This window comes from Pseudophryne corroboree, chromosome 2 (assembly GCF_028390025.1).
Source record: "Pseudophryne corroboree isolate aPseCor3 chromosome 2, aPseCor3.hap2, whole genome shotgun sequence".
Lineage (NCBI taxonomy): Eukaryota > Metazoa > Chordata > Amphibia > Anura > Myobatrachidae > Pseudophryne > Pseudophryne corroboree.
In genome coordinates this window covers 708622409-708645740 of record NC_086445.1, presented here as the reverse complement: position 1 = coordinate 708645740, position 23332 = coordinate 708622409, and the positions used below count along the sequence as shown (strand labels likewise).

Below are 23332 nucleotides of genomic sequence, written 5' to 3'. Positions count from 1 at the left end.
TGCGGCAGACAGAGTCCCCTTTTTACACATTACGGTAGACAGCGTCCCCTTATTACACATTACGGCAGACAGCGTCCCCTTATTACACTTTACAACAGACAGCGTCCCCTTATTACACATAACGGCACACACCTTCCCCATTTTTACACATTGCGGCAGACAGCGTCCCCTTTTTTACACATTACGGCAGACAGTGTCCCCTTTTTTACACATTGTGGCAGACAGCGCCCCCTTATTACACATTACGGCAGACAGTTCCCTTTTTTACACATTGTGGCAGACAGAGACCCCTTTTTTACACATTAAAAAAAATCCTGAGATCATATGCTGTTAGCAGACATAACTTGATCTCAGGCACTGAAGCCTCGGCTGCTGGGAGAGATAAGAGAGAGATGCTTTGAGTAAACCACCCTCCCCCTCCCTTCCTCCCCTTCCCAGTTCACTGGATCAGTGTGGAGATCAGGCAGCAGGGAGAGGAAGATCTTACCCTGGCCACGTTCCTGCAGTAGAGTTGTACTCCTCTCCAGCCCAAGCCAGTGGGAGTGCTTGTGAACAGCACCAGTCAGGGAAGAAAGCTGTTGCATTGCATCATGGGGGGAAGGGGCGTGCCTTGAGACCCTCTCAAACCACGCATGTCAGAGCTGCCTCTTCTGGCATTGTTTTCAATGCAGAGTTACAGCCTGGCGTGCGACTCTGCCCCCAGCTCCGCCCCCTAGCTCTAAGCAGTTTCTGGTTACCAGAGGGAGGCAGAGCTATTGCTGCCTCTCCTCTGTCCCTATGTACGAGCGCGAGTGCAGCAACTTCACTCTGCAATGGAAGCAGCTGATGTTTACACTGATCTGTATTATAACACAGATCAGTGGAAAAATCAGCTGTTTTCATTGCAGTTTGACAGGTGAGGCTCTGCCTCCCCTGCCTGCACGTCCCTGGCGTGGACTGCACACTGACTGAGTAGACGTGTCCCAGGAGAGCTCCTGCACATTTTGTTCAACCGACCCCCTTTGTGCCACAATTACCAGTGCCTCACTTCCACCTAGATCACTACCTTTCTGCCCCTGATGCTCGGCATCTACTAGGAGTGAACTGCGGAGCCAGAGAATAGGCTTACCCTGTTCTTGCAGGTTGTGGCCTCCCTCTTGGGGTGAAGCCGGGACCTGTATTGCTGCGACTTCTGGCCGGGTTCATGTGAAGAGTGGGAACCGATCCTCCGCGGGCGGCCTCCGCTCCCTACTAACCCTCACCTGCAGACCCTTACTTGAGCCAGCGGCGGTGCAGCTGAATCCCTGGAGCTGTGTCCCCTCAGCCGTGACGTGCCGCGGTGCAGTTCGCGGAGACTCGTGACAGCGGTCATCTTGGAGGGGGCAAACAGTGGAGTTCGAGCGCCGCGCTCATACAGCCAGCCCCTGTTTGCTGCACCCCCCTCTCCAGAGTGCATAGCTGCGGGCTGCGGGGACACCGTTGAAGCCCGAGAACGGTGGTCCTGGGCTGCAGCAGACCCACTGGAGCATGATGACGGTGGCCATTTTGGAGGAGGCAGTGAGCACACATACACCGTGGTGCTCCTGCAATACAGGTTGGACAGCAGGCCTTCTGAGTACATGGGCTGGCAGTTCAAATTCACAGCTTGAGTGGCCCATACTTTATACTTGCTGTACAGTACATATTGGGGGTAATTCCAAGTTGATCGCAGCAGGAAATTTTTTAGTAGTTGGGCAAAACCATGTGCATTGCAGGGGGGGGGGCAGATATAACATGTGCAGAGAGAGTTAGATTTGGATGGGAAATCTAAATTGCAGTGTAAAATTAAAGCAGCCAGTATTTACCCTGCACAGAAACAAAATAACCCACCCAAATCTAACTCTCTCTACAAATGTTATATCTGCCCCCCCTGCAGTGCACATGGTTTTGCCCAACTGCTAAAAAATTTCCTGCTGCGATCAACTTGGAATTACCCCCATTGGGTACAAGCCTATACAGTATACTTAGCTTGGAATCTGGTGCTCAGAGGGGTGTGGTAGAGTACTGATCTAATATATATACTCCATCTTGATTGCCTGCATCCCTTGCTCTACCCCTGCATTGTATACTTAGCACTTTTTCCCAGACCCTATAATCGTCTGCATCTCACTCACTGCACTGATTATCAGGGACTCCTGTTGTTGGCCCTTATACTATACTATATTTCTCTTGCTTATTGCACTGCATGTGGTGATTTTGGACGCTCTCCTGTAGTTCCCTTTTCTAGCTTTAATAGCTTGTCAGAACCTGGGACCTTCAAATGATGTGAATTCACCGATGCATGATATCAACCCTACCCAATATGGTTGATGAGACCAGATAGACCTGGTGGACCTTCCTTATAGCCTACCCTTCAGCTGACACTTCTAGTATACATGTTAGTATGAGCATAGAGAATACCCAGGCTTAAAAAGGAGCTTCACAAGATATTTCACATCACTTTTCACGTCGGGAAAAGTCGGCTGAAGCTTTATTTCTGTTATCTGTACTGCCCACTCAGAAGATGAATCTGAAAACCTCTTGCTCTACCAAAGAGGATATTCAGTCTCTTCAGAATATGATAATAGACCTAAAAAATACTTTTACCACTGCTCTCCAGTCAACGATTGGTGAACTGAAGTCTGACCTGGCGGCTCTGGACTCTCACACCGGTTCACTGGAAACACAATAGGAAAAACATCAGGAATTCCAAAAACAAGTAGGAAAAGATATGAGTTACCTTTCTGGTGAGTTGGAATTCCTTAAAGATAGAGTTGAGGATAGCGAAAATTGCGAGAGGCGGAACAATTTACGCATTTGAAATGTTCCAGAATCCGTATCGGCCTCTGAGCTGGAACTATATACCCAAATGATTGTTTCTTTACCTGGTCCCGTCGCTATCTGAATCTGCAATTCTGATTGAAAGAGCTCATCACACTTTGAGACCCAAACCGAGGGACTCTGACTCTCCCCGAGATGTTATTCTTCGGTTTCTGTCTTTCAAGATTAAAAACAATATCACCATGGCAAGCAGGAACTCGACTTCAATATTATTTGAGGGATATCGGATCCAGATATACCAGGACTTATCGCCGGTGACAATTGCCAAACGACGTGATTACGTGATAATGGCTACAAATATTATTGGGGATTTCCCTTTCATCTTATTTGTGGAGATTGATAGCAAAGTTCATATAATTTGTTCTCCCGAGGATGGCTATAGACTGTTACATAAACTGCAACTGTCACCCGCCTCAGGATCAAACCAAGTTGAAACTGCTGCTTCTTCCCAGATGTGAACTTCCTCATGCTCCAATTTGGGTTTCAATGACACATAGATTGACTAATTTTTTGATCTTTATTATCGTTTATTTGCTATGTTGAATTTGTCGCTGGTAATGTTTCACATCTCATTTATCTATCTCTCTATTAGTCCCACAGTTTTCTTTAACTGTTTTTATCTACGGTTAAGCTATAAAAACGGACCCTGTCTACTTAATATCTCAGGAACCAGCACATGGGTAATTATACATCAATATCTGTAGAAGCTCTTTAATACAAGGCTGTGATTATTCCTTGCGGGACATTTTAATAATCACTGGGACGCCAGTGTGTGTTAATTTTATGTATTAAATATAACTAAATAGCCTAATACATTGTGTGCTACACTGATTGTGGTTAATACTTAATAGCTATTTGTTGCAAACTACATGCTGCTTGTTCATTTAAATGTTGTCATTTTTAAAATTATTGAATATAAATTGATTTATACGTATCTTTGACGTTTAACTGAGTCAATTATTCTACATGACAGACTGCACACTATAGTTTGATATAATTTGATACAGTGTACATAAAGCGCGGAGTATATATTTATTTTTGTTTCCCATATTGTTGGCAACCTAGCTAGTTGTCTTACTCAGCTGCTTTTGTTTCACTATTAACATACTAATTATTATCAGCGCCGGAAGATAAACAGTTAGGGACATTTGTCCTGTTCTGTTTTTTCTCACAATTCTTTTATATAAATCTACTTACCCTATATTGGTGTCTGCGTGTAGGTATATACACTTTTTTTTCCAGTAGAGTCTGGGGTCCCTTGGTCTCCTTCGGACTTTCCCCTTTCCCCCTGTTACCATGCCACTAACGTGTTTGTCTATTAATGTTAAGGGTCTCAATACCCCCCAAAAACGCTCCCACCTCCATAGGTCTCTTAAAACTTTAAAAGGGGATATAATCTTTCTAGAGGAAACTCATTTGAAATTGACCTGTCACCCCTCTATGACGTATAAACTCTTTCCCACGGCCTGGTATTCTAATAATGTAACAAAATGAAATGGTGTAGCTATCTTAATCAGAAGTTCTATCCCTTTTCAGTTTTTAGACTGTAAATGCGATACTGGAGGTCATTATATAATGGTAAGAGGGAAACTCGGACACGGGGAGGTCACACTGGCCAACCTTTACATTGCTAACACAAATCAAAACAATTTTTTTCTTAAGTTTTTTCATGAGCTTTATTCGTATAGACGGGGTAAGACACTTGTCGGAGGCGATTTCAATTTGGCACTCACATATATGGATAGGCTGGGCCCCTTACGTTACGGCCAAATCCCAAATTCTTCTGTATTGCACAAGGGCATGGCCGAGGCTGGTCTGTTTGATGTCTAGTGATTCCTTAATCCGACCACTAGGGATTACACCTTTTATTCTAATCCACATGATGTATATTCTTGCATTGACATGTTTTTGAGTTGTGCCCCTCTCTCACGAATGGCCCATTCCTCCTCGATAGTCCCACTCCCTTGGACTGACCATTCTGCTTTATTTGCATCCTTTGAAATATTTGATAATCCTGATGGGAGTCCATCGTAGAGACTTAATGAAACCCTGCTGAAGATCCCTCAGTTCCAAGACTTAATTAAATCAAAATTACAGGACTACTTTGACCTCAACGTGCAGGGTGACTGTAGTATGCCCACTATATGGGAAGCCCATAAAGCAGTCATTAGAGGGTCCATTATTCAATATGCGTCCCGCCAAAAAAGAGAACAGGAAACGTATAAATTTATTAACCGACACCATTGCAACATTCAGATCGTGAACACAAACGCACACATTCTAAGTTGAACTTTCTAAGGCTCGTGCTGATCTACAATCTCTTTTGGCTGAAAGAGTTGAGCATTCACTTTGTTGGGCTAATCAATCGTTCTACGATAAAAGCAACAAGGATCATACTCTTCTAGCCAATAGGCTTCGTGCCAAGAAAGCTAGTCAAACCATTCACACTGTTAAGGAATCTTCAGGCAACATTACTATGATCCCAAAAAAATGTATACTATCTTCTCTGATTATTACAAGGCGCTGTACAATTTAGACCCCCCAGCCGACCCCTCGGCACATACCAGTGAGACCCAACAATATATTAACTCTTGCGCTCTTTCTCGGCTAGATGATGCAGCCAATTCTGCTCTAAAAGCTGATATCTCCGCCGAGGAAATTGAAGCAGCATTAAAAACTCAAAAACCATCTAAAGCACCTGGCCCGGATGGCTATCCGATGGTGTACTATAAAACTTTTGCTCCTCAACTTAACCCACATTTGTTTTTTTTGTTTAACGAGATAATGCAGGGCACCCCTTTTCATACGGACTCCACGACTTCCCACATTATTGTTATCTCGAAACCCGGTAAAGACCCCTCATACTGCCCAAATTATAGACCTATCTCATTAATAAATACTGATATTAAGCTTTTTGCTAAGGTCTTGGTGACTCGACTGAACTTTGTCCTGGCATCACTGATAGACCCTGATCAAGTAGGGTTTATTCTGGGTCGACAGGCCTCAGACAACACCAGTCATATTATTAACCTGATCCATGGTACAAATTCGTCCAAAACACCTGTGATTGCCTTGGCGCTAGATGTTGAAAAAGCTTTTGTTCGCATTTCCTGGCCCTTCTTGTTTTCTACGTTATTCTCATTTGGCCTTCATGGTCACTTTGTCACTGTGGTTACAGCCCTTTACTCTAACCCTTCATCTACGGTTATGACCAATAGTCTAAGCTCACCCCAGTTTAATTTAAGAAATGGCACTCGTCAAGGCTGCCCTCTCTCACCCCTACTTTTTGCCCTGTGTATTGAGCCTCTTGCAGCCCATATTTGATTCAATATTGATATCGGAGGTGTTACTGTGGGTCACGAGTCATATAAAATCTCCTTGTTTGCAGACGATGTGCTCGTGAATCTCTCCCTTTAGTATCTCTCCCTAATCTACAAAAATAACTGCTTTTATATGGTTCCTCTCTGGTTATAAAGTAAATCACACCAAATCAGAGGTCCTTGCATTCAATGTTTTGTCACAACTTAACTCTACACTAACCTCTACTTTTCCCTTTCTTTGGAGACCTTTGGCTATTAAATATCTCAGCGTCTATATTACCAAATCATATCCTACTCTCTATCAGGCCAACTATGTTTCTATAATTAAAAAACTCACGCAAGATTTAGATAAATGGGATCGGTTATATATTTCATGGATAGGATGGATTGACGCCCTCCAGATGAACTTCCTTCCTTGCATTCTATATTTGTTCCAAACTATCCCAATTCTAGTGTGCCGAATGGCATTGGCCTCCCTGCAAAAAATGTGTCACAAATTATTTGGGCTAACCGTAAACCTCGTCTAAGGTGTTCCACACTGACTAAGAATGCAACATTGTGCGGTTTGGGTTACCCTTATTTATAAGCATACTTTAACGCATGCCAACTTAACCACATGGTGTCCAGGCATTCTCCCAGAGGACTCAGGAAATGGGTTGATATTGAAAACTCTATATCTCAGGGTATTCCCCTGGACTTCCTTTTATGGCTTCCCAAGTCATGCAGACCAGCCTCGGCTTACTCGATCCCCACAAGCAAATTCACCCTCGGGCTGTGGGACAAACTCCGCACCTCCCATAACCTCTCTTCATACTCTTCACCCCTATCACCTATCTGGGGACACCCTGCTTTTCCCCTGGCTGCGATCGCCGCATGGCAGATCCATGGCAATCCCGGGGCATTACAAGATTTATCCATGTTAAAGGCCATTCTGCACCGAACTCCTTTGGAGAATTTCAAGATCCTCGTGTCATTACCATTATATCCAAATTCTTAGTTTCCTTAGCTCTCAAATTAAAACTACCCCTTTGAGATCACCTACCCCCTTTGAACATATGTGTCTTCTCTCCATTGTCAGGAAAGGGAACATCTCGACAATTTACAATTCCATTTTAGCACCAGATCCTCCTTCTCGTGAACCCCATGAATTAGCCTGGGAGTCAGACCTCTCTCACTCTCTAGAGGACGATCAATTCGATGAAATCAGAATACGTACTGCCAAGGCTTCTCTTAGCATAGCACTTAGGGAGACTTGTTATAAAGTGTATACCAGGTGGTATCTAGTCCCCACCAGACTTCACTCTATCTTCCCCGCGACCTTGAACAAATGCTGGAGACTGTGTGGAGAGGAGGGTACCTTTTTCCACACATGGCGGACCTGTCCCTCTATCTGCCCCTTCTGGAACATAGTCGGGGAGTTAATTGCACATTCCTGTGGGCATAGTATTGTCCTCTCTCCTGCAATAGCATTGCTCCATGCCCCCGTAGATGCGCTACCCAAAAATCAGGATTAGCTTGTTATGTAACTCTGCATGGTGGCTAAATCTTTGATTGCTAAACACTGGAAGGACCAAAAAGCACCTTCCTTGCCTTTGCTTGTGGCTAAAATTAACTACATTTCTAGCAGTGAATATATTACTAGTTTACAAAATAACACGGAGGCTCAGTTCCATAATATTTGGTCCCCATGGTTCCTCACATGCTCTTTATCTATTCCCGGACTCTGCTGATCTCCCTATCCATGTTCATAACTACTCTTCTATTTACTCATCTTTAAGCTTCTTACTTCCCCCGTCCCACCCTTACACTTTTTCTTTCTTTTTTTTCTCTTTTCTTTTTTCTTTAATTTTAATTTTTATCTTTAATGGCCTCTGTCTTTAATTTTTATGTCGATTATATGTTATAAAACAAAAATAAAGTGAGATTGATCGTCCAGTACATTACGTTTAGGCAGGTTGTATGTTGTTGTTCTCAGATAACTTACAGTAACACGGATCAATGGGGTATACTGTATTTACTAAGAATCATATTTCTAGTGAGTTGGTGAGAGATTGATCACGATTTGTATCGTTCGTGTTTTTTTTGCAACTTTTTGAATTTTGTGCATGTTATTTACTAATCTGCCGAGATGTGATTTTTCACGTTTTCCGATGTCGATATAATTCGTATTTTTCACATGCCTTTTACGGCCGATTTGTGTGTTTTCATCCATAATTTCCAGATCTGTATTACGGCTTCGTAGTTAGCATTCCCAGCAGTGTTTTGTTTAATTTTGCGGCCGTATTTTTCCCGCCTTTCGTTTTTGTCACTCGAACGTGATTGGTTACATTTGTGATGGAGGAGTGTCTGTGCTGCTTAGTATAAATACGCCCAAAACCGGACGGCCCTCGTGGGTTTAAGCTAGTGGAGAGGTGAGAGGTAGTGGTCTGTGGTGTTGGAGAGTTGGATAGTGGTTTTGGTGAGTTAAATTGATTGCTGAGTGCCATATTTTTTTTGAAAGTCGTCTTGTGATAGTTGTTGTCTAGTTTGTTCACAGTTTGTATACTTTTTTGTGGTTGTAATTTTTTTTTCAGTCTATTGTCGTTGTGTGTGTGTGTGTGTGTGTGGTTGGTGTGTGGTGTGTAGTGGTAGTGGAGGAATGTGTTTTTTGTGTTTTATTTCTTAGTGTTAATTGTTGTTTGTCTGTAATATGTCACAGTCAGAGGTCAGTGAGGTGGAGGAGGTGAGTGAGGCGGAGGGGGTGAGTGAGAGGGAGGAGGTCAGTGAGGTGGAGGGGGTGAGTGAGAGGGAGGAGGTGAGTGAAGCGGTGGGGGTGAGTGAGAGGGAGGAGGTTAGTGAGGCGGAGGGGGAGAGTGAGGTTGAAGAGGAGGGTGAGGTTGCTGCTGCGGCCTCTAGTGAGAGTGACAGTGATGTTGCTGTTGCTCCGCAGCCACGCACCACTACGAAGATGGGCCGCAATGTTAAATTTAGTTACGCTGAAATGTGGCTTTGGTGCGTGAGCTGATGCGTTATCATCGCCAGCTGTTTGGCCATGAGTCCTCCAAGGTCACATCTCGGCGAAAGAATGTGCTGTGGGGGAAAGTTGTTGCCGCTGTGAACAGCGAGGGTGTGGTGAGGCGGACCGAGGACATGTGTCGTAAGCGCTTTTATGACATCAAGCGCCGTGTCAAGGCGAAGATGGCCAAGGAGGCAAAGTCTGCCAGGCAATCCGGGGGAGGCCATCCGTTTATTGCAACATATGCGGAGTGGGAAGAGCACGTGCGGACCCTAATTCCTGCCAAAGTGGTTGGTGCCACTTATGTACGTGATTCAGATCATCCCAGGCAGGATGGTGAGAGTTTGTTTACATTTTGATCTCAAACAAATTGTTTTTTGTATTTTATTTTAGAAATATAAAATTACTGTTTAGCAGAATAATTGTGCAGATGCGATTTTTGCGTGGAATAGTTTTTGCTCTTGGCCTATCAATATTGTTTGTGTCATTTTTCGAGCATGTTTAGAATGTATGGCGCAAATTATGTTCTTTGCTTGTTTGTTTTGAATGTGAAAGTGGCCTTATTTTGTTTTGTGTGGGTAATGGGGACAACAACATTTTTCATTAAATGTCGTTATTTTAAGATGTTTGTTTCGTTTTAAATAAAGGAAACATTATCGCATCATGTTGTGTGAAAATATTTGTCTTGATGTGAGTTTTGTTGCACTTTTTTGCACATATCCTGGTGATGTACATTTGCCATTTATGGACAATGGGGGTAATTCCAAGTTGATCGCAGCAGGACATTTTTTAGCAGTTGAGCAAAACCATGTGCACTGCGGGGGGGGGGGGGGCAGATATAACATTTGCAGAGAGAGTTAGATTTGGGTGGATTATTTTGTTTCTGTGCAGGGTAAATACTGGCTGCTTTATTTTTACACTGCAATTTAGATTGCAGATTGAACTCACCACACCCAAATCTAACTCTCTCTGCACATGTTATATCTGCCCCCCCTGCAGTGCACATGGGGGGTAATTCCAAGTTGATCGCAGCAGGATTTTTTTTAGCAGTTGGGCAAAACCATGTGCTCTGCAGGGGAGACAGATATAACGTGTGCAGAGAGAGTTAGATTTGGGTGTGGTGTGTTCAATCTGCAATCTAATTTGCAGTGTAAAAATAAAGCAGCCAGTATTTACCCTGCACAGAAATAAAATAACCCACCAAAATCTAACTCTCTCTGCACATGTTATATCTGCCCCACCTGCAGTGCACATGGTTTTGCCCAACTGCTAAAAAATATCCTGCTGCGATCAACTTGGAATTACCCCCCATGGTTTTGCCCAATTGCTATCAAAAATCCTGCTGCGATCAACTTGGAATTACCCCCAATGTGCTTAGCATGTTTGTTAAGTTTTGTACAAAGAGGTTATTGTTGCTGCAGCTTGTTTTTTTATAATAGTGTTTGTGTACGTAAATACATATTTTGTTAATGAATGTTGCATTTGTTATGTAGTCTGTTAGTGTAGTTTAATTGAATGTGCCTCAAATTGTTTTTTTTCAGAATCATCTGTGTGACAGTGTAAGCTACACACGTGTGTCCATGTGTATTGCTGTGGGGTTTTTTTTGGAAGCAGAAGTCGCATCAGACAATATAGACATAATTTAATATCCGTGCTTGTTTAGGGTTAGGTATGCATTTGTCATTAATAATGAAGAAATGGTTAATGTTTGTTCTATTGTTTTAAAATACATTTGTGTGTACAAACCAAAATATTTTTTTTTACAGTGGGGGGAAAAAGAACACGCCACACTACTACCACAAATGTCGCACATGAGGATGCTGGTGCTGCAGGTAAAGTATCCTTGAAATGACACTTTATGTGGCTGAAAGTAACTTAAAAAAAATAAATAATGTAAATTATTTCAAAATAGAACCGTCCAGGCCTCACCCTAGTGCGCAAATGCGCACAAGCCATGGAACAGCCACGCGGATACACGTGGCACATTAAAAGCAATGTTCAGATCTACCGACAGCACAATATGCATCTCAGCCAATGAGACGCATGTCGACTGTATCATCAAGGCCACCGGTCGATTTGTTTGAGGCTTCAACAACATGGGAACCACATTCCCCTCATTTGCCTGGTGAGTCCATACAAATTTACATTGCGACACATAATAACTAGAGATGAGCGGGTTCGGTTTCTCTGAATCCGAACCCGCCAGAACTTCATGTTTTTTTTCACGAGTCCGAGCGACTCGGATCTTCCCGCCTTGCTCGGTTAACCCGAGCGCGCCCGAACGTCATCATGACGCTGTCGGATTCTCGCGAGGCTCGGATTCTATCGCGAGACTCGGATTCTATATAAGGAGCCGCGCGTCGCCGCCATTTTCACACGTGCATTGAGATTGATAGGGAGAGGACGTGGCTGGCGTCCTCTCCGTTTAGACACTTGATTTACTAATTTTGGGGAGCATTAGGAGTACTCAGTAGTGTACAGTGCAGAGTTTTGCTGATAGTGACCAGTGACCACCACTTTTATTTATAATCCGTTCTCTGCCTGAAAAAAGCGATACACAGCACACAGTGACTCAGTCACATACATACCATATCTGTGTGCACTGCTCAGGCTCAGGCCAGTGTGCTGCATCATCTATATATATTATATATCTGTCTGACTGCTCAGCTCACACAGCTTATAATTGTGGGGGAGACTGGGGAGCACTACTGCAGTGCCAGTTATAGGTTATAGCAGGAGCCAGGAGTACATAATATTATATTAAAATTAAACAGTGCACACTTTTGCTGCAGGAGTGCCACTGCCAGTGTGACTAGTGACCAGTGACCTGACCACCAGTATATAATATTAGTAGTATACTATCTCTTTATCAACCAGTCTATATTAGCAGCAGACACAGTACAGTGCGGTAGTTCACGGCTGTGGCTACCTCTGTGTCGGCACTCGGCAGCCCGTCCATAATTGTATATACCAGTGACCTAACCGTGGTTTTTTTTTCTTTCTTTATACATACATACTAGTTACGAGTATACTATCTCTTTATCAACCAGTCTATATATTAGCAGCAGACACAGTACAGTGCGGTAGTTCACGGCTGTGGCTACCTCTGTGTCGGCACTCGGCAGCCCGTCCATAATTGTATATACCAGTGACCTAACCGTGGTTTTTTTTTCTTTCTTTATACATACATACTAGTTACGAGTATACTATCTCTTTATCAACCAGTCTATATATTAGCAGCAGACACAGTACAGTGCGGTAGTTCACGGCTGTGGCTACCTCTGTGTCGGCACTCGGCAGCCCGTCCATAATTGTATATACCAGTGACCTAACCGTGGTTTTTTTTTCTTTCTTTATACATACATACTAGTTACGAGTATACTATCTCTTTATCAACCAGTCTATATATTAGCAGCAGACACAGTACAGTGCGGTAGTTCACGGCTGTGGCTACCTCTGTGTCGGCACTCGGCAGCCCGTCCATAATTGTATATACCAGTGACCTAACCGTGGTTTTTTTTTCTTTCTTTATACATACATACTAGTTACGAGTATACTATCTCTTTATCAACCAGTCTATATATTAGCAGCAGACACAGTACAGTGCGGTAGTTCACGGCTGTGGCTACCTCTGTGTCGGCACTCGGCAGCCCGTCCATAATTGTATATACCAGTGACCTAACCGTGGTTTTTTTTTCTTTCTTTATACATACATACTAGTTACGAGTATACTATCTCTTTATCAACCAGTCTATGGGGTATATGCAATAGCGGGCGAATTGGCAAAAAAGGCGAATTCCGGGCCGTTTTCGCCTCCAAAAATCAATTCGCCTATGCAGTGCAGTCATTTTTCGCAAAAAAACGGCCCGTCAAAATTCGCCTTTTCTCAATTCGCCTTTTTCCGAATTCGCCTTTTCTGCAATGGTACAGATGCTGCAATTCGCCTCCAGCATATTCAATTCAAGTTTGGAAATTCGCCTGCAGTGCTTTTAGACAGCAAATTCGCGATTTTCACTCCGCCACACTTTGGAGGGTGAAAACAAATAAAAAAATTTTAAACATGTTTTTATTGGTGTTTTTTTTTTTAGGAATAGCAGATCTATTTATATTAGAAGGGATTAGGTACTTTTTTTTTTGGGGGGGGAGGCACAAATATTATTTATATATTTTTTAAAATAATATTTTATTTTTATTTTTATTTTTTTATTGCTGGAACGTAAAATCAGAAAAAAAAATGGCGTGGGGTCCCCCCTCCAAAGCATAACCAGCCTCGGGCTCATTGAGCTGGTCCTGGTTCTAAAAATGCGGGGAAAAAATTGACAGGGGATCCCCCGTATTTTTAAAACCAGCACCGGGCTCTGCGCCTGATGCTGGTGCCAAAAATACGGGGGACAAAACGAGTAGGGGTCCCCCGTATTTTTAACACCAGCATCGGGCTCCACTAGCTGGACAGATAATGCCACAGCCGGGGGTCACTTTTATGCCGTGCCCTGCGGCCGTGGCATCAAATATCCAACTAGTCACCCCTGGCCGGGGTACCCTGGGGGAGTGGGGACCCCTTCAATCAAGGGGTCCCCCCCCCAGCCACCCAAGGGCCAGGGGTGAAGCCCGAGGCTGTCCTCCCCCATCCAATGGGCTGCGGATGGGGGGGCTGATAGCTTTTGTGTTAAAAAAAAAAGATATTGTTTTTTCCATTAGTACTACAAGTCCCAGCAAGCCTCCCCTGCAAGCTGGTACTTGGAGAACCACAAGTACCAGCATGCGGGAGAAAAACGGGCCCGCTGGTACCTGTAGTTCTAATGAAAAAAAAATACCCAAATAAAAACAGGACACAGACACCGTCGACAGTAAAACTTTATTACACACTGCCGACACACACATACTTACCTATGTTCACACGCCGACATCGGTCCTCTTCTCCATGTAGAATCCCGGGGTACCTGAAAATAAAAGATCAATATACTCACCTCAACAGGCTCCAGAGATAAATCCACGGACTTGGCAAAAAAAGAAAACGAACAACCGGACCTGCGGACCGAAAGGGGTCCCATGCTGACACATGGGACCCCTCTCCCCGAATGCCGGGACATCACGTGACTCCTGTCACTGATGTCCCTTCAGCCAATCAGGAAGCGCTACTGCCGTGGCGCTCACCTGATTGGCTGGACGCCGTCTGTACTCTGACAGCGCCTCGCAAAGCCGCTCCATTACTTTCAATGGTGGGAACTTAGCGGCTAGCGGTGGGGTCACCCGCCGGTCACCGCTGACCGGCGGGTGACCTCACCGCTAGCCGCTAAGTTCCCACCATTGAATATAATGGAGGGAGCTGTGCGATGCGCTGTCACAGCGATCAGCCAATCAGGTGAGCGCAACGAAGTTGCGCTTCCTGATTGGCTTAGAGACCTGTCAGTGACAGCTGTCACTGACAGATCTTAATCGTGGAAAGGTGTCCCATGTGTCAGCATGGGACCCCTTTCAGTCCGTTTTTGGTGCGGGTAAATGCGCTTTCTTTTTTTGCCAAGTACGTGGATTTATCTCTGGACCCTGAGGTGAGTATATTGAACTTTGCTTTTCAGGTATCCGTGGATTCTACATGGAGAAGAGGACCGATGTCGGCGTGTGAACATAGGTAAGTATGTGTGTGTCAGTAGTGTGAAATAAAGTTTTACTGTCGACGGTGTCTGTGTACTGTTTTTATTTGGGTATTTTTTTTCCAGTAGTACTACAGGTACCAGCGGGCCCGTTTTTCTCCCGCATGCTGGTACTTGTGGTTCTCCAAGTACCAGCTTGCGGGAGAGGCTTGCTGGGACTTGTAGTACTAATGGAAAAAACAATATCTTTTTTTTTTAACACAAAGGCTATCAGCCCCCCCATCCGCAGCCCATTGGATGGGGGGGGACAGCCTCGGGCTTCACCCCTGGCCCTTGGGTGGCTGGGGGGGGGACCCCTTGATTGAAGGGGTCCCCACTCCCCCAGGGTACCCCGGCCAGGGGTGACTAGTTGGATATTTGATGCCACGGCCGCAGGGCACGGCATAAAAGTGACCCCCGGCTGTGGCATTATCTGTCCAGCTAGTGGAGCCCGATGCTGGTGTTAAAAATACGGGGGACCCCTACTCGTTTTGTCCCCCGTATTTTTGGCACCAGCATCAGGCGCAGAGCCCGGTGCTGGTTTTAAAAATACGGGGGATCCCCTGTCAATTTTTTCCCCGCATTTTTAGAACCAGGACCAGCTCAATGAGCCCGAGGCTGGTTATGCTTTGGAGGGGGGACCCCACGCCATTTTTTTCCCTGATTTTACCGTTCCAGCAATAAAAAAATTATTTTAAAAAATATATAAATTATATTTGTGCCTCCCCCCCCCCAAAAAAAAAGTACCTAATCCCTTCTATTATAAATAGATCTGCTATTCCCCCCAAAAAAAACACCAATAAAAACATGTTTAAAATTTGTCCCGGCCTTTGGGAGAAAGGGGTATGATGTGAAAACATTGGACCCCTTTCATTAGTCCGCTGGATCGGTGTGCGTTTTTTTGTTTTGCCAAGTACGTGGATTATCTCTCTGGACCTGGATGTACCTCTGGACGCTGGAAGGTGAGTATGATTTTTTGACAGGTACCTTCGGTTCGTCGGAGATCGTTGCAGTCGGCGTGTCAACACAGGTGAGATGGATTGCCCAGAACTCCCTTTGTCCAAAATCACCCTGGCATGTCCAAAATGCATCCCTCCGGCACTTGCGTCACTACACATCCAAACATTCCATGAAACAGCAATGCTGGTCAGGGAATGTTTGGATGTGTAGTGATGCAAGTGCAGGAGGGTTGCATTTGGGCCGCTGCAACCCGCTTGTGTTGTGTGGACTGTATGTACCTCTTCTTTCCATTCCCAGGGTGACACTATTACCCACATCTGGTAGCTCATACTGTTCTCTTCCACAGGTCCTGCGTTGTATCTTCCCAAGTGGCGTGGATGTGAGGAGACACGACATTTCACCCGATGTTCCATGGGCGACCTACTGGTGATGTGGACCTGACCCTCCGCCATGTAGCAGACAACCACCTCAGGTGAGATGCAATTGACCAACAAAACTCACTTGTCCTAAATCACCCTGGCATGTCCAAAGTGCAGCCCTACGGCACTTGCGTCACTACACATCCAAACATTCCCTGAAACAGCAATGCTGGATCAGGGAATGTTTGGATGTGTAGTTATGCAAGTGCAGGAGGTTTGCATTTGGGCTGCTGCAACCCGCTTGTGTTGTGTGGACTGTTGTATGTACCTCCTTTTTCAGCCCCAGAGTGACACTATCACCCATACCTGAAAGCTTAAACGGTTCTCTTCCACAGGTCCTGCGTTGTATCTTCCCAAGTGGCGTGGATGTGAGGAGACACGACATTTCACCCGATGTTCCATGGGCGACCTACTGGTGATGTGGACCTGACCCTCCGCCATGTAGCAGACAACCACCTCAGGTGAGATGCAATTGACCAACAAAACTCACTTGTCCTAAATCACCCTGGCATGTCCAAAATGCATCCCTCCGGCACTTGCGTCACTACACATCCAAACATTCCATGAAACAGCAATGCTGGTCAGGGAATGTTTGGATGTGTAGTGATGCAAGTGCAGGAGGGTTGCATTTGGGCCGCTGCAACCCGCTTGTGTTGTGTGGTCTGTATTTACCTCTTCTTTCCTGTCCCAGGGTGACACTATTACCCACATCTGGTAGCTCATACTGTTCTCTTCCACAGATCTTCCGGTGTATCCTTCCTAAGTGGTGTGGACGTGAAGAGACAGATCCCCTGATGTTCCCTGGGCAATCTTACATACAATTCAACTGCATTACAAATTTTAATAAAAACCACAGGAAACTTCTATTTTTAAAAGTTTATTGAAGATTAAAAAATTTTTAATAAAGTTTGAAAGTTAATTAAAAAAAAAAAGTAGTTTGTTCTTCTTTACATTCTTTTCTTGTGTATATAGATATCTGTGGGGAAAAGAAAAAAAAAAAAGTATATTAAAGTAAAAACACACTTGTTCATTTTTTCCAATGAAAATTTGTGGAACACAGCCCAGCATGAGCCATTGCTGGGCGGTGTTGTTCTACAAAGGCATGCGGTTCTAAGTGAAAGAGTGTCGTCAGTGGTCAGCACTTTGACATGCTAACATTTGTGGAACAACACAGCCCAGCATGAGCCATTGCTGGGCGGTGTTGTTCTACAAAGGCATGCGGTTCAAAGTGAAAGAGTGTCGTCAGTGGTCAGCACTTTGACATGCTAACATTTGTGGAACAACACAGCCCAGCATGAGCCATTGCTGGGCGGTGTTGTTCTACAAAGGCATGCGGTTCAAAGTGAAAGAGTGTCGTCAGTGGTCAGCACTTTGACATGCTAACATTTGTGGAACAACACAGCCCAGCATGAGCCATTGCTGGGCGGTGTTGTTCTACAAAGGCATGCGGTTCAAAGTGAAAGAGTGTCGTCAGTGGTCAGCACTTTGACATGCTAACATTTGTGGAACAACACAGCCCAGCATGAGCCATTGCTGGGCGGTGTTGTTCTACAAAGGCATGCGGTTCAAAGTGAAAGAGTGTCGTCAGTGGTCAGCACTTTGACATGCTAACATTTGTGGAACAACACAGCCCAGCATGAGACATTGCTGGGCGGTGTTGTTCTACAAAGGCATGCGGTTCAAAGTGAAAGAGTGTCGTCAGTGGTCAGCACTTTGACATGCTAACATTTGTGGAACAACACAGCCCAGCATGAGCCATTGCTGGGCGGTGTTGTTCTACAAAGGCATGCGGTTCAAAGTGAAAGAGTGTCGTCAGTGGTCAGCACTTTGACATGCTAACATTTGTGGAACAACACAGCCCAGCATGAGACATTGCTGGGCGGTGTTGTTCTACAAAGGCATGCGGTTCAAAGTGAAAGAGTGTCGTCAGTGGTCAGCACTTTGACATGCTAACATTTGTGGAACAACACAGCCCAGCACGAGCCATTGCTGGGCGGTGTTGTTCTACAAAGGCATGCGGTTCAAAGTGAAAGAGTGTCGTCAGTGGTCAGCACTTTGACATGCTAACATTTGTGGAACAACACAGCCCAGCATGAGACATTGCTGGGCGGTGTTGTTCTACAAAGGCATGCGATTCAAAGTGAAAGAGTGTCGTCAGTGGTCAGCACTTTGACAGGCTAACATTTGTGGAACAACACAGCCCAGCATGAGCCATTGCTGGGCGGTGTTGTTCTACAAAGGCATGCGGTTCAAAGTTTCTTGAATTAAATTTGGTTCTACTCACCTTGGTACGCTCAACACAATCTTATTCCGTCCACTTCATTTTTCCTCACAAATCCTATGAATAAGTCAAAAACACAGACTAGTGAATAGTAAATTCACACAATGAAAGTCTACAGTACATCATTACAAAAAGGATTTTTTGAAGAAAAAGGGGGTATCAGAATAGCTCTTTGGCCCATCATACATGTAGCCGCAAGGAGCTTTCATCCGTTACCACACGCGCCCGCATACATGCCCGCGCATGTATGCCTACACAAAGCTCCTTGGTAGTACCCGGTCACGGGTGGGGAAGCCCAACAAAGAAAAAACAATAGTAAGAAAAACAACAAACTAATGGGAGGGGAAGACAGGGATACATGAAAAACATTTAAAATAAAATAAAATAATACGACCGGGTTTATGGTGGAAGTCTGTCCGGATCCTCTTCTTCCCCCTGATAGGGCGTGGATGTCCTGGGAGGCTGGGGAGTATGTCGACTGGCCCTCGGTGCCCATGCTGCTGAAGAATGTGCGGCTGGTGGTGGAGGCATCTGGGGGGTGGGGTACATCCCTGTATATCCCTGGTACATCTGTGACTGACTGTACTGGGATGGGACTTGAGGAAGGGTACGATGCGTCCTTGTGGCTTGAGACGGCGGATATGGTGGATCACCAGCGTGTTGATGAGCTGGTTCTGGGAGCTTATCATAGATCATCTGCAGTGTGGTTGCGATGAGCTGTTGGCTGGAAGCGGAGTGTCGATGACTATCCGACATGTTCTTATTGCTTTCTGCCAAACATGTGGTTTTTTCCACAAGCTTGACCAAGGAATCGGACATGATGTTAAGTATGTTCCTATTCTCCCTACGATCTTCAATTATGATCTGTAGTATTGTGGCCGTGCTGTCGGAAATAGTCTTCTGCAGTTCATGCAGATTGTTGGACATTTTCTCCATTGTCCTCTCAATGTTGTCCAGTCTGCTTCCCACAACATTTGTGTATGTATCCTGGCGTGTCCCAATCTCTGATGCCAGGGTGTGAACCCTCTGAACAGTTGAGGGATTCTGCCCTTCCTGGATGTCTGCCACCACATTCATTTGGGCAGCTGAAAAGAAAATTAGACAATATTATCCAAATTCAACAAACATTTTTTGGAAGGTTCACAATTCAATTTACTCACGCAGGGATGTAGCAACTGGAACATCCTGCACTTCCACCTCGTCATCCTCTGACGACTCCTGTAGGAGATCCGGCCTGAAGTACGAACCAACCCCCGAAGCTAGTCCGCTGCTGGTTCGTGGCACCACTGTTTGCAAAATAAATTTTGGAAAAGTTGATAAACTTTACACAACTACTGCCCCCCCCCCCCCCCCCCCCACAAAAAAACAAACAAACCTTCTCCATCCTGTGATGCCGCTGCTCCAGGAGCTCCACTTGTCCTCGTTTCGGAAGACTTTTCAAGGGTCTGGCTGGATACATCTGCACGGCTGTCCTCAAACCCAAGAAAAGTTTCGTCAGTTAACCCTGTAGACTCAAACAGATCGAGTGATGGGTCCACAAGGGTTGTGTCTTGAGGCTCTTCAGTCACAGTCCCAGAGCTCCTGGAGAGACGACGATCTGGTGATGGCCTGCGCGCAGGAGCTGTAGTTTGGCGCCCATCTTGTGGTGTGGTCGCCGACGGTGTCTGGTGCACAGGTGATAGTCTGTGCACTGATGTCGTCTGGTGCACAGGTGACCAACTGCGCGATGACGAACTGTGGCGCACAGGTGACGATCTGTGTGCTCGCGATGCTTGCGGCGCAGTTGATGGTCCGCGCGCTGCTGCCGATGCCTGCTGCACAGGTAACGGTCCGTGCGCTGGCGATGTCCTGTGCGCAGGTGATGTCCTCTGGGCAGGTCTGTCTGAAAAAAAAAAAAAAAACACATTAGCACATACAAAAATTTTAAAGGGAACTACAGCTCATGTGAATGTATTCTTACCATCAGACCTCCTTTTGGACGGCTGGTCTCCCGCCTTCCTCCGTCTTCTGGGCGGTTCTTCCTCCTCGAGAAAGCCAGCAGGACGGCTGGAGTCCACACCTCCGCGAACTCCTTCGACCATGACAGGGTTCAAGCGCCTTCTAATAACGTTCTCCCAGGGTAGCCACTTCAAATTGAGAGCCGGGCCACCTCCCGTAGCTGTCTCATGTCGGCGCTGAATCCCCATCTTCTTCTTGGTCTGTCTGCGGCAATCACTGTACCGCTTCAAGCAATTTTGGGTGCTCCGACGGTTTCCAGAAATTGCAGTTACTTGACTGGCGATGGATTCCCAGATGTTCCGCTTTACCTTAAATGCTGTTTTCTGTGCCCTTGATCCATACAAAACGTCGTAGGACCTGTCGACGCAATCCACTAGGACACAGTTTTCCGCCTCAGTGTATCTGGGTCCACGCGGCTTTTTCTGTCCTGCTTCTTCACCAGAGGCTTCCTCCTCCGACTGCTCCTCTGGCTGGCTTCTTGCCTTTAGGGATTAAAAAAAAATAAAAATGTTTTTAATTAAGATCGGTATGTACCTGTGAGTGTCAGTATCCCTGGCATTGCGCACCTATTACAGTAGGTGTGCATGGCATTGCACAAACTACAGTGGGTAAAGTTTGATGCTATTTGTGTCTGCAGGTGTGGTTAAGTACCTTTTTACTAGGCTTTTTCTTGGACTTCTCATGGGCCCTTGACGACCGCGGCTGGTCACTAGATGCCTGGTCGGTCGCATCCGCCTCCTGGGTTGGCTCCCACTCCTCATTGCTTTGCAGGGATATATCCGAGGGGGTGGGGGAAGGGGCGGATCGGGTTTGTTTGTCCCTTGACATCTCTGTTATAAAAAAAAAAACCATACATGTATAAATGGCTGACCCTCACAAAATGGCTGCCCCTTACAAAATGGCTGCCCCTTACAAAATGTCGACCAGGCTGTCGACTCAACTTGCTCCAAATCACCCCAAAATGGCCAGAAAGCATCCCTGCACACTCAGGAGGCACCCCACAGCAAAATTAGGCGGGAAAACACATGTTTGAAAAACAATCAGCCGCACATGTCAACCTGGCTGTCGACTCAACTTGCTCCAAATCACCCCAAAATGGCCAGAAAGCATCCCTGCACACTCAGGAGGCACCCCACAGCAAAATTAGGCGGGAAAACACATGTTTGAAAAACAATCAGCAGCACATGTCAACTTGGCTGTCGACTCAACTTGCTCCAAATCACCCCAAAATGGCCAGAAAGCATCCCTGCACACTCAGGAGTCACCCCACAGCAAAATTAGGCGGGAAAACACATGTTTGCAAAACAGTCAGCAGCACATGTCGACCAGGCTGTCGACTAAACTTGCTCCAAATCACCCCAAAATGGCCAGAAAGCATCCCTGCACACTCAGGAGTCACCCCACAGCAAAATTAGGCGGGAAAACACATGTTTGCAAAACAGTCAGCAGCACATGTCGACCAGGCTGTCGACTAAACTTGCTCCAAATCACCCCAAAATGGCCAGAAAGCATCCCTGCACACTCAGGAGTCACCCCACAGCAAAATTAGGCGGGAAAACACATGTTTGCAAAACAGTCAGCAGCACATGTCGACCAGGCTGTCGACTAAACTTGCTCCAAATCACCCCAAAATGGCCAGAAAGCATCCCTGCACACTCAGGAGTCACCCCACAGCAAAATTAGGCGGGAAAACACATGTTTGCAAAACAGTCAACAGCACATGTCGACCAGGCTGTCGACTAAACTTGCTCCAAATCACCCCAAAATGGCCAGAAAGCATCCCTGCACACTCAGGAGGTACACCAATGCTAATAGAAGACCCAAAAAAGTCAATTAAAGAAAAAAAAAAAACGTGAAAAACTACCCCAAAACCCAAGTCTCCCCCTAAAAATGCAGCAACACAAGCAAGGGGCTATACACATACCTGCACACATGCACACATACACAAACACCCCATGTACACCTCATGGCAACCCCCACTACACAAACACATACATGCAACACCAGACACACATGTGGTACTTACCTACAAATGTAGTAAAAGCTCCTAAAATGGCTCTGCTCCGGGGTAACAGGAATCCTCCTGACTGTCCTGGAATAAAGCCTGCTGGGGTGTCCAAAGATATCCACAGCAAACAACCAAATTGTTAGCTCTGCACCTCCTCACACCTCTCTGCAGGTTCACAAAATGGCTGCAGAGCACATGCAACAAACAAGCCCTAATATAGTGCTGCTTTGGGCGGGATGGCGAATTCAGTACGCCCACTGATCGCCGATTGGCCGGAATCCGCCTGCGGGAGGGGCGAATCATTTTTTCATTGCATATTGCGAATCCAGGGTCCCGGCGACAGGGCTGCGGCTGGCGATAGCGGGCGAATCACACAGAGGCGGATCTAATGACGCGATTCGCCCGCTATTGCATATGCCTCTATATATTAGCAGCAGACACAGTACAGTGCGGTAGTTCACGGCTGTGGCTACCTCTGTGTCGGCACTCGGCAGCCCGTCCATAATTGTATATACCACCTAACCGTGGTTTTTTTTTCTTTCTTTATACATACATACTAGTTACGAGTATACTATCTCTTTATCAACCAGTCTATATATTAGCAGCAGACACAGTACAGTGCGGTAGTTCACGGCTGTGGCTACCTCTGTGTCGGCACTCGGCAGCCCGTCCATAATTGTATACTAGTATGTTTACCTGAGGTGCCTTTTAGTTGTGCCTATTAAAATATGGAGAACAAAAATGTTGAGGTTCCAAAATTAGGGAAAGATCAAGATCCACTTCCACCTCGTGCTGAAGCTGCTGCCACTAGTCATGGCCGAGACGATGAAATGCCAGCAACGTCGTCTGCCAAGGCCGATGCCCAATGGCATAGTACAGAGCA

At 45.6% G+C, this 23332-nt stretch overlaps 1 protein-coding gene and 1 long non-coding RNA gene across 3 annotated transcripts; one reads left to right on the top strand and one right to left on the bottom strand.

Moving 5' to 3' along the window:
- The first annotated feature begins 10910 nt into the window (after positions 1–10910).
- On the top strand, positions 10911–17043 carry LOC135051120 (uncharacterized). Of its 2 annotated transcripts, none has more exons than XR_010242049.1 (4): positions 10911–10985; positions 16090–16215; positions 16498–16623; positions 16903–17043. It is a non-coding gene; the product is annotated as an uncharacterized LOC135051120 (long non-coding RNA). The 2 variants fall into 2 exon arrangements; XR_010242048.1 differs by lacking the exon at positions 10911–10985 and adding an exon at positions 14539–14702.
- Positions 17044–18338: 1295 nt separating this feature from the next.
- Positions 18339–22574, bottom strand: LOC135045824 (serine/arginine repetitive matrix protein 1-like). The gene is made up of 6 exons (XM_063955327.1): positions 22468–22574; positions 21093–21271; positions 20404–20923; positions 19819–20325; positions 19604–19729; positions 18339–19528 (listed from the first exon to the last, which is right to left on the bottom strand). The coding sequence occupies exons 2-6, from the start codon at positions 21267–21269 to the stop codon at positions 18843–18845; spliced, it is 2016 nt and encodes a 671-aa protein (XP_063811397.1). The 5' UTR covers positions 21270–21271; positions 22468–22574; the 3' UTR covers positions 18339–18842.
- Between the last annotated feature and the right edge of the window lie 758 nt (positions 22575–23332).

Bases quoted from the DNA above. Each gene is read 5' to 3' on its own strand.
- LOC135045824 (XM_063955327.1), bottom strand. From the start codon at position 21,269: ATGTCAAGGGACAAACAAACCCGATCCGCCCCTTCCCCCACCCCCTCG. The intron at 20,924-21,092 runs GTACTTAACCAC...TAATCCCTAAAG, and splicing joins AGAAAAAGCCTAGTAAAAAG to GCAAGAAGCCAGCCAGAGGA. The intron at 19,730-19,818 runs GTTTGTTTGTTT...TTTTGCAAACAG, and splicing joins GGCATCACAGGATGGAGAAG to TGGTGCCACGAACCAGCAGC.